This window comes from Haplochromis burtoni, unplaced genomic scaffold, assembly GCF_018398535.1.
Source record: "Haplochromis burtoni strain Fernald_Lab_line unplaced genomic scaffold, NCSU_Asbu1 Contig_71, whole genome shotgun sequence".
In the NCBI taxonomy this organism is placed as follows: domain Eukaryota; kingdom Metazoa; phylum Chordata; class Actinopteri; order Cichliformes; family Cichlidae; genus Haplochromis; species Haplochromis burtoni.
Genome location: NW_024582432.1, coordinates 252069 through 262536, shown reverse-complemented (window position 1 = coordinate 262536; position 10468 = coordinate 252069). Strand labels below are relative to the sequence as shown.

The 10468-nt window shown below is 43.1% G+C and overlaps 1 protein-coding gene across 1 annotated transcript; it reads left to right on the top strand.

Moving 5' to 3' along the window:
• The first annotated feature begins 6028 nt into the window (after window positions 1–6028).
• Window positions 6029–9979, top strand: LOC102313343 (transcription factor Sox-9-A). The gene is made up of 3 exons (XM_005923829.3): window positions 6029–6885; window positions 7066–7316; window positions 7453–9979. Exons 1-3 carry the CDS (start codon window positions 6449–6451, stop codon window positions 8265–8267), a joined length of 1503 nt encoding a protein of 500 aa, XP_005923891.1. The 5' UTR covers window positions 6029–6448; the 3' UTR covers window positions 8268–9979.
• Window positions 9980–10468: the final 489 nt, after the last annotated feature.

Sequence of the window (10468 nt, the reverse complement as noted above, 5' to 3'; positions counted from 1 at the left end):
CTATTCTTTTATATTATGCCCACACAATATTAGGGGAAATTAAAGTGACATACCAAATAATAATAATTAATGCAACTTTAGATGTGTGGATGCTGACACTCAATGAAAGTGTCTATACCAACGTGGTGGTGTGTATGTGTTCTGCAGGGATCTTGTTATCAGGATGCTTGTATAACTTACCAAAGGTGCCTCAGAGGCCTTCCATCTTCTCTGTGTCATCTCATTACTATATCCCTGCTTTTGTACACATCACTGTACATTCCCCCCTGAAAGCAGTCACTACGCATTCAGTGTAGTCATGGGTACATTTCCCATCAAACTTTGGCTGCTTGTTCCAGTTGTCAACTTCATTTCCCGAACAGAACCAACCCAAAGACTGCAAATAAAAGATACTTCTGGGTATGGAAAGTCAAGCCAGCATGGAAATGCCCTAAACTTACATTATTTGTAATGATCAGCAGGGGGCGACTCCTCAGGTTTGAAAAAGACGTTTGTGTGTATGAAATCGATGGGAAAAAAATCCCTATTTTCATTTAATTTCACCTCAGTGAGGAATTTATGCTCGGATTTGCTAGTTTCATATTTCATGTAATCTAGCATTACGTTCATTTTGTAAATTACGCTTACATTAAAGAGTAATGCACATCATCTACTTCCTGATCTACCCCTCGCTTAGTGATTATATGAAAATCTGATAAGAAAATGTGATAAGAAAATTTCCCCAGAATGGCTCCATTTGTTTGCCGCAATTAAATGCTGCTCCTTTAAACCTGAATTCATATCTGAAACCTCAGATGCTCAGAAACATAAAGCAGGCAAGACTTTAGCAGCTGACTCCCACTGTTTGCTCAGAGTTTTTACGCTGTAGCTCCAAGTCAAGATGAGAAGTTTCCCAAGACCTCACCCTGCCTTCAGCACACTCTCGTCATCCAATTCCCCCTAAAAGAACGCAGGATGGGCTTCCCTTTCATCCTGGAGTAGCTTTGAAACCATCAAACTATAAAGCTACAGACTTCAGGAATTTCGAGTTGGGGCTATGTCAGTATAACTATTAAAAAAAAAGCATTCAGGTTTTCTGTCAAAAGAATAACAGTCCTACTTTGTGTGTGTGACATGCGGAAAAGGAGTACATCTGAGAGTGCTAATCCTTAGGTCAGTGTTAATTAGATTTTTTTCCATTGTTTTCTATTTTTGACATGATGCCAGATGGGAGTCAAGGTTGCTTGTGGTGTCACTGCATTCATGTACACACGTGTTTTTGATCTGTGCAGGTCCACCAGATGACAGATTTGCAGCTGCTTCAAAGCCAATACACAACGAAGGGTTTACTAAGTTTTCTGTTGTTTTGCCTTAATATTGATAAATGTTTCTTCTCGTTATTCTTTTATTATGGACTGGATTGCAGATGCTTTTATAAATCAATCAGTTGTAATAGTTAAAATGGACATAAGACACCTCTTTCAAGCCAGAGTACCAAGGTAAAGACCCAACAGAGAGAAATACAGAGAAAAACCCCAAAAATCAGACGGACCCCCCCATAAGCAAGGATTTGGCTACAGTGGGAAGGAAAAACTCCCTTTTGACAGGAAGAAACCTCCAGAAGAACCAGGTTCATGGAGGCCATCTATCTGCCATGACCAGATGCAGGTCAGGGGAGGAAGACAGGACAAAAGACACACTGTGGAAGACAGCCGAGGTTAATAAAACCTAATGATCCTCATCATGCTTGGACATTGTATGTGGTGTTCCACAAGGCTCTGTACTAGGTCCAAAATTATTATTTATATAAAAGATATTTGGAAGGTATCTGATATATTACAATTAGTATTATTTGCAGGTGACACAAATACTGGGGGAATCTAAAGGAGCTGCTGGATGCGTTCACTTCAGAAATGTGCAAAATTAAAAAATGGTTTTTATCTATCGCTAAATCTAAGTAAAACTAAAATCGTTTAGTTTTAGTTGGGAACACCCAAAGAAACTCATAAGTGCAGATGATAATAGATGATAAAATAAGCTGGACGTCTCATGTAAACAAAATTTCAAGAAGTATTTCAATTTTGAGTAAAGTAAAACACATTCTGGACCACAATTCACTCCACATTCTCTAATGTTCACTGATTTCACTGTATTTGCATTACTATGCAGAGGTTTGGGGCAATACTTAGAAATGTTTGCTATCATCAGTCTTCATACTGCAAAAAAGGGCCATAAGGATAAACCATAAAACTGGTTACAGAGATCATACAAATCCACTATTCTTAAAATCAAAAATACTAAAATTCACAACTCTGGTTCATTTTCTCACTGTGCAAATTATATATAAAGCAATAAACAACCTACTTCCTGACAATATTCTTAAATTGTTTTCTAAAAGGGAACGGGGAAACAATTTGAGGGGAGAATTAAAGTTAAAACATCCCTGTATCTGTACAACAGTAAAAAGTTTTTGCATCTCTGTTTATGGAGTGAAGTAACTATATGCTTTATTAAAAAAACAAACAAACAAACATCTTAACCCTAATTTTAACAGTAGAGAGGGCGTCTGTCTCCAGAATCCAAACTGGGAGCTGGTTCCACAGAAGAGGGGCCTGAAAACTGAAGGCTCTGCCTCCCATTCTACATTTAAATACCTGAGGAACCAAAAGTGTGCCAGGAGGCTGAGAGTGAAGAGCTTTACTGGGGTTTAAAAACCAGGTCTCCTGTCCTCATTGCCATAGCCGTGTGTCTGACACGATAGTATCAGAGACACGATAGTATCAGAGACACCTGGTCTCACTGACATCAAGCAGAGCCCTGAGTAGAAACAACAGTCTTAGGCCTTGAACTTTCAAGATTTTTCATCAATAAGACAATATAATAGGCCACCTTTACAAGTGAGAAGGCCCTTTGCTTTTTTTTCATCCATGTTGAATTTTTTTTCAGGCATCTATCAGCTATTCAGAGATAACTAGGTGTAAAGTTGAACACAGGGTCATTTAAATGGGTCTTGTGTAGAATTTCTAGCACGCAAAGTCCCCTTTTTTAACCTGCTTTACATACTGCGAAATTACGGCTGTGCTGTTTTCTATAAATGATGCCACACTCTGAACCGTACTCCACTTCAGAAAGCAGAAAAACAATATTCAGACGAAGTAAACAGCCAGGCTGCTCTTACGGAGATTGGAAGATGTAAGTTGGCTGTTAAAGCTAACGAATCAAATGGCAGAGGAAGTCAAACATGTTTCTAAATCAGGGTAATGGGATCCAGTTGTGGAAGATGAATATATTTTTGTTCTTTGACTTAACCAAATAAGGATAAGATGGTATCTTCACTGTTGCCTCACGTTTCCATTGTGATCTTTGATTTCTCAAAGTGGCATTAAAGCAAATCTTTAAAGTCGACTTTTCGAATACCTCTATTCACTTTGTGGACTCATGACACATTAATTGTCTTAGAAACCGCTCAGCTCCAGGTTGTGTCTTCCTTTTCTTTTCTTCCCTGTACACTTTCCAACACCCCCCTTCTTTTTTTAGCCCCTCTTGGCATGTTTACTTGGTCAACAGCATCACCACGTTTTCCCCCACTCTGCTCTGTGACTCAATGCGTTCATGCCTCCGTTGCTCTTACAAGCAAACACGGTTGCATTTGGTGGCCTTGTGCAGCGGCACGCAGCGGCACACAGCGTGCACGCGACCTCGCTGGCGTCCCACGAGCCATTTAACGCCGATCCAAACTGCTCCCTTCTATTTGTGTTCAAACTGAGTATCTTAAATAAGCACCGCTCGTGTAAATAAACTCACAGTGGAACGGAGGAGTCGGCGATGTTAGGCTTTAGTGTTTTGGAACCACAGGCCTAATTGGTGAGGCAGAGAGAGAATTACTGAGCGATTCAGAGTTTGAGCAGCCGAACTAAAAGCAAACAGGCGACGTTACAGCATCCAGAATATTCTCCCTTTTTAAAGCACTCAGGAGCAAGGGGAGAAAGGAAAAGCGGTGAGATTTGTCTCTGTTTAAAACAAAACCAAAAAAAAAAGAAAAGCTGTGGGTGTCTGTATGTGTGCAGCTCATTGAGCAACAAGAGCAGGCAGCAGAGTTAAATTAGCTCTTACCTGACATCTGTGAGTTATTAAAAGCAACTTCAGGTAGCACATGTTGTCCACATTAACCTGAACCGAGATTTACATTTCCACATCTCCACAAAGCATAATAAACAATCAAAAGGGGGGCATGTGCAGGCAGGTTACCATCATCAGTGACCGCTTCGAGAGCACGCCACAGAGTCGTCGGAGAACAGTGTGCCATGATTTCTGAGATGAATCATCATTAATTTGCAAATTTTGAACACATTTTAATCGTCACTAAATCACTGTGATTTAAAACACAATTCAGTGTGCTACATACACAGAAACAAAGTGTTGATCCTATCGTGCTAATATAAGTCGAGTACCAATACCACCGTTGGCAGATAGATTAAGCTCTACCTTCACTTACTAAAGCTTTTAAAAGCTGTTTACACATTTATATCTAAATCAATGATGTCTAACTCATTTTAACTCATTAATGATGTCTAACTCATTTTACATTGTGGACCCACCACCATGATCTTAAGTGGGCCGAACAAAAAATGCTCCCCTTTCTTGCCTAAATAAGTTTAACTGTGCAACGGTTAATCCCTGAGATATCAACATGTGTATTGATAAAAAATAATGCTGCTGCAGCAAATGAAAGAAATCAGTCAGGATAACTATTTGGACTAAACTGTGGACAGTTTCTGTAGTAGATTTCTGTAGTATGATTTAATTGTTTATTAATTGTTTTTATTGTGTTTATTTACCAGTTAGCAGGAAAAGTTGAAAGTTATCAAAATACAGCAAAAGTCTCTGTCATCCTTCACATTTGTCCAGTGCCATCCTGTGGGCGTGACTTCCAGTATTTGCTGGGCGGATTCTGGCCCAGGACCCCTATGTTTGACACCCTGACCTGCTTCTCTTACTTGTATAGAGCTATTGTCACATTGCTGCCTTGCTACAGTTACATAGGCAGACTATATGCATGCATGCATTTATCAGTACGTCACTACTGCTGAAAAACAGAAAAAAAAAGATTTTTACAGTTCCTATTTAAAATGAGATGTACATAAATTAATAAACCCTATAAAACAGCGCTTCTTATTGGAAGTCATATTGTAAAAGCAGTGTTTCAAATAAGTGCACGATTCCAAAGAGAATACAGAGTTTATAATACTGTGTAACAGAACTCTGTTTTATGAAGCACATTTGGAGGGGAAAGCAGGTAGAGGCCGGAGCTGAAGTTGAACAGTCAGCAAATTGAACAAAATCCGCAATTCACTGGATTATTGCTCTGTTGTTGGAAATGAGAAGAGCGACACAAATCAAAAGCTGATGTTTGACAGCAACTGTTGCTCTGCAGCAGGCTTCACTCTCCTCCTCCTCCTCCTCCTCCTGGCAAGCGCAGGGTGGCAAGTTTACTGATTTTCTAGACTGCTGTCCCCCCCTATTGTTCAGATGCTGTAACTGTAGGTAAGCTTCTCGGTTTGATGGAAGACGAGCAGAGAAAATGTTAAAGTAGGAGTAGAAAGTAATTGCAGCTGTTTGGGACGCCGGACTGCTGAGAGTAACACGGATTTGTTGCTAATCTATCTGCAGATCTTTTGCCTCTCGCGTCTGTTTGCAAAAATAATTTGTTTTCCGTCACTATAAAATGCCACTTTGAGTAATTCATAATATATGGATAAATATTCAGTACGTCATAATAAATGTCCCCATGAAGCCTTAAAATGAACTAGAAAATTAAAAACTTAAAAGAAAATTTGAAAAATTAAACACAGCATGCAGACACTGGTGAGCAGTGCGTGCCTGTGTGTGTGTGTGTGTGTGTGTGTGTGTCAAGGAAATGTGTGTGCTGCCCGCGCTGGTTAGGGGAAGGAAAAAATGGGATCAAATTCCTTCACTCTGGCGTCACATGTTGCCAGCCAATCGGATTAGGGCTTTCCTCAGAACCTTAAAGCGCTATAAAGCCCGCATGCAAAACGTTTTCAGTTCAAAGCACTCAAGCTTCTTGGGGATTGTACTCGGGAACGAGAAGGGAGCTCTTTACCGTTTCATTCTGCACAGCTGAACACAGAGTCGTACCTGCTGGCGTGTTTTGGGTTGTTTGGTGTTTTTTTCGTCCTTGCAAGTGCGGATCCGTTAGCAGAAACCAGACTTATCCTGGAGAACTCGTGCGTAAAAGCGCCTCATCTCCAGATCGGCTTTTACGCACGGTACACGGGAAAGAATTTGAGAATCTTACCCGTTTTTTTACCTGTTTTTTTGCTGAAAGGTTTTGCTCAAGGGCATCCTGGCAAGGTGAAGTGAAGTCAGAGGCTTTTCCCCTCCTCTCTTTCAAAAAAGCAGAATTAACTCCACGATTTCACGCGTAAATTGGCACCAAACAGTTTTTCGTATGAATCTCCTCGACCCCTACCTGAAGATGACGGAGGAACAAGACAAGTGTCTCTCTGACGCCCCGAGCCCGAGCATGTCCGAGGACTCTGCGGGCTCCCCGTGCCCGTCTGGCTCGGGCTCCGACACCGAGAACACCCGGCCGTCGGAGAACGGGCTGCTCAGAGCGGACGGATCTCTGGGCGACTTCAAGAAGGACGAGGAAGACAAGTTTCCCGCTTGCATCCGCGAAGCCGTGTCCCAGGTGCTCAAGGGTTACGACTGGACCCTCGTGCCCATGCCGGTGCGCGTTAACGGATCTACCAAGAATAAGCCCCACGTTAAGAGACCAATGAACGCGTTCATGGTGTGGGCTCAGGCTGCTCGGAGGAAGCTGGCGGATCAGTACCCGCACCTTCACAACGCGGAGCTCAGCAAGACACTCGGAAAACTCTGGAGGTAAGTGTGGATGCGCTGTAAATAGTTCGGCACTTTTTACGTAACGATTAGCATGCACTGTCTGATTTTTTGTTAATATATAAATGTAGAATTTCATTTTTCCCCCACAGTTAGCTCCTTTTTGTTTATGAATTACAGCAGAAACTGACTGGTTTAATAATTGGTCATTTGTACGCACAGACTTCTCAATGAAGGAGAGAAGCGGCCGTTCGTGGAGGAAGCTGAGCGTCTCCGGGTGCAGCACAAGAAGGATCACCCGGACTACAAATACCAGCCCCGAAGGAGGAAGTCTGTAAAGAACGGGCAGAGCGAGGGCGAGGACGGCAGCGAGCAGACGCACATTTCCTCAAACGCCATCTTCAAAGCTCTCCAGCAGGCAGACTCCCCTGCATCCAGCATGGGAGAGGTGCATTCTCCTGGAGAGCACTCAGGTGAGGACCTCCTGCCATCATTTCAGATTGTATAAGATAAATATTGACTTTCAGTCCAACTGGAATCCTTAAACAGTCCAAAACCTGTTCTTAACTTTAGAGCAAAATCTAACCTGTGTCATTTTGTGCCCTCCAGGCTCCCAGGGTCCCCCTACCCCTCCCACTACCCCAAAGACTGATGTCAGCTCAGGCAAGGTCGATCTAAAACGCGAAGTAGGCCTCCGCTCCCTGCCTGATGGTCCCGGTGGGCGACAGCTCAACATTGACTTCCGTGACGTGGACATCGGCGAGCTGAGCAGCGATGTCATCTCCCATATTGAGACCTTCGATGTCAACGAGTTTGACCAGTACCTCCCTCCCAATGGCCACGCGGGGTCCACCAACGCAGCGCCAGTAAGTTACACCGGCAGCTACAGCATCAGCAGCAGCGGCGCTCCAGTCAGCCCCCAGTCAGGAGGCACCTGGATGGCTAAAAGCCCGAACCAGCAGGGACAACAGCAGCAGCAGCACACCCTGACCACCCTGGGGAGCAGTGGGGCTTCAGATGGCGCTCAGACCCAGCACAGGACCCAGATCAAGACAGAGCAGCTGAGCCCGAGCCACTACAGCGAGCAGCAGGGCTCCCCACAGCACGTCAGCCCCTACAGCCCCTTCAACCTGCAGCACTACAGCCCCTCCTCTTCCTACCCGGCCATCTCCAGGGCACAGCAGCAGCAGTACGACTACCCTGACCACCAGGGGGGAGGCACTACAACTGCCTCCTCCTACTACAGCCACGCGGGGGCGGGGCAGAGCTCGGGGCTGTACTCAACTTTCAGCTACATGAGCAGCCCAAACCAGAGGCCCATGTACACGCCCATAGCTGACAACACAGGGGTGCCCTCCATCCCGCAGAACAGCCCGCAGCACTGGGATCCAGCGCCGGTTTACACCCAGCTCACCAGACCCTGAGACACTTACAATGCAACACTTTACTCTGGGGGGGAGGGAGGGTGGATCCCCCGTCAATCAGACACTTGAACTCAGAAAAAAAAAGAAAAAAAAGAGAGAAAGGAGAGCTGGACTTGTGATTGGCTCACGTAGTGCCTTGCTATTATAGAAGCTATATATTATATTTTTAGAGAGATGGAAGACTTTAAGAAAATCCTCTGTGAGGACTTACTGATTGTCAATATTTCTGTAGGTACTGTTTATGTTTCCATAATTTTTCTTTCTTTTCTTTTTTTTTTTAATATTCTGGCAGTTTGTAACCCATGGGGACATGGGGGTGGGGTGGGCAGAGGGTTAGGATAATTATTTGTACCTGTAGATATAAAATAAAATAAAAAAACAGCTTTATATATTTTTTTTAACCAGTTCGGCAACTAACCACTGGCAGTAGTGCAGATTCTGGTTCTCTGTCAGGTTTCTGTTACTTTTTGTTGTTGTCGTCGTCGCCGCTTACTCTTTTTGCGTGCCATTCAGCGAGTACGGTTTGTATTTTATGCTGTTGGAGTCCTGTTGTTGTCTGTTAGGCAATACAAGAACAAAGAGAGAGACTTTGCCTCCCAGTGCCGCGCTGTCTCGATGGCAGGGAGGGAGACCGCGGCCCCTTCCACCACCCGTGCCTTGGATTTAACATTTTCCCCCCGATGTTTTGTACTTTTTGTGTGTCTGCGCTCAATGGCTGCAGCTGAGATTACGCTTAACTGTCCAACAGTGTGTGCTTGACAGCCACAGGAAGTCACCTTTGACCCCTCTCCCCTGCGGTCTCCCCACTCCCACAGGCTGGTGTCCAGTATGCACCCCCCAAACTTTACCCTCCAGGTCAAATCCAGTTTTATTTATTTATTAACTTTATTTCAAAGTAATTATTTTACATGCTATTCTTATTACTAATGAATTGCCCTCTTTGCAATGTAGACAACATATAACCCCCCCTCTTTTTCTTTTTTCTTTTTGTTTTCCCAACCCAGGAGGTACGTAGACAAAATGGTACATGCTGTAGTCCTCTTTTTTTGGTTTATTTATCTTATCTAAATGTTTTAAGTATGTGTTTGCCTTTGTTTCGTGGGTTTGGAGGGGGGACTATCTAACAAAATGATTTTTATGTTATTTGTGAATTTTTCTTTGCGTCGGACTTCAAGATATGGCTGAAAGAACTGGAAAATAGCATCTCTCACAGTTCTCTTTTTGTTCATGCATTCACCAGAGGGGAACATACATCCTTTCTGCTCTGCAAGCTCCATTTCCTTTTCTCTGAGTATCAAAGAACTGATGATTCCAGTAATCGTTTACCCCCCTTCCTGCAATCTTACCATGTATTTGTACTGTCTTTAAAGACACTTTTGTATATGTATTTGCAATAAAAAAAGAAAATGCTATTAAAAAAAAGAGTTTGTCATTTATGACTCAGCATACAACTGCAATACCACAGTGCTGACTAACATATGACACCAATGTTGTTGATGATACTGGTGCAGTGAAAGGGTTAAACAAAGAGTGCCAAGAAGCAGCGTTAGTGTTTGTTTTCCCAGAAGCCCTGCGTTTTTTTTCCTACCCTCTTCCTCCTTCTCCTCCTGTCAGCTGGTGACAGCAGGGGGTTGTGAACCTTCTAGAAGGGAAGGGGTCTGGAGGTGGGCGTTCGATGCGGTAACATGTAGTGTGGTAAAAGTAATAAAGGTTTATCAAATTGATTCCAAAGGAAAACCTGGCTGATCAGGTCCTGCTTAGATAAGACAGCAGGGAGGGCTGATCCACACAAACAAGTCCACACTGCAAAACAGGATAACACTGAGTTATTTCAAGCATTGCATTCAAAGCATATGGTTTTTATTTTTACAGGACAAAAACGAAACGCTTGCAACTACAGGACAGGTCATTGTGCATCAGCCATCCTGTTAAAAGTCAGCAATGTAAGCTGAGAGCAACCTGAAAACTAAGAAGACACTTAGAAAAGTTAAAAACAGAGTATTTTGAAACCATTGCAACTACAACATAAGAGACCAGTAAACAGCAATAGTTTTAATAACTGATGTAATTAAGTGAAGCTTATAACTGAAGAAATCTGGAATTGTTAAATGGACTCTCTGACCCAGAATGGCAAGCATTTCAATTGAACTTTGAGCCATTTGTCTGAGAACTGGGACCTTTATATCAAGTTTGGAAGTTGT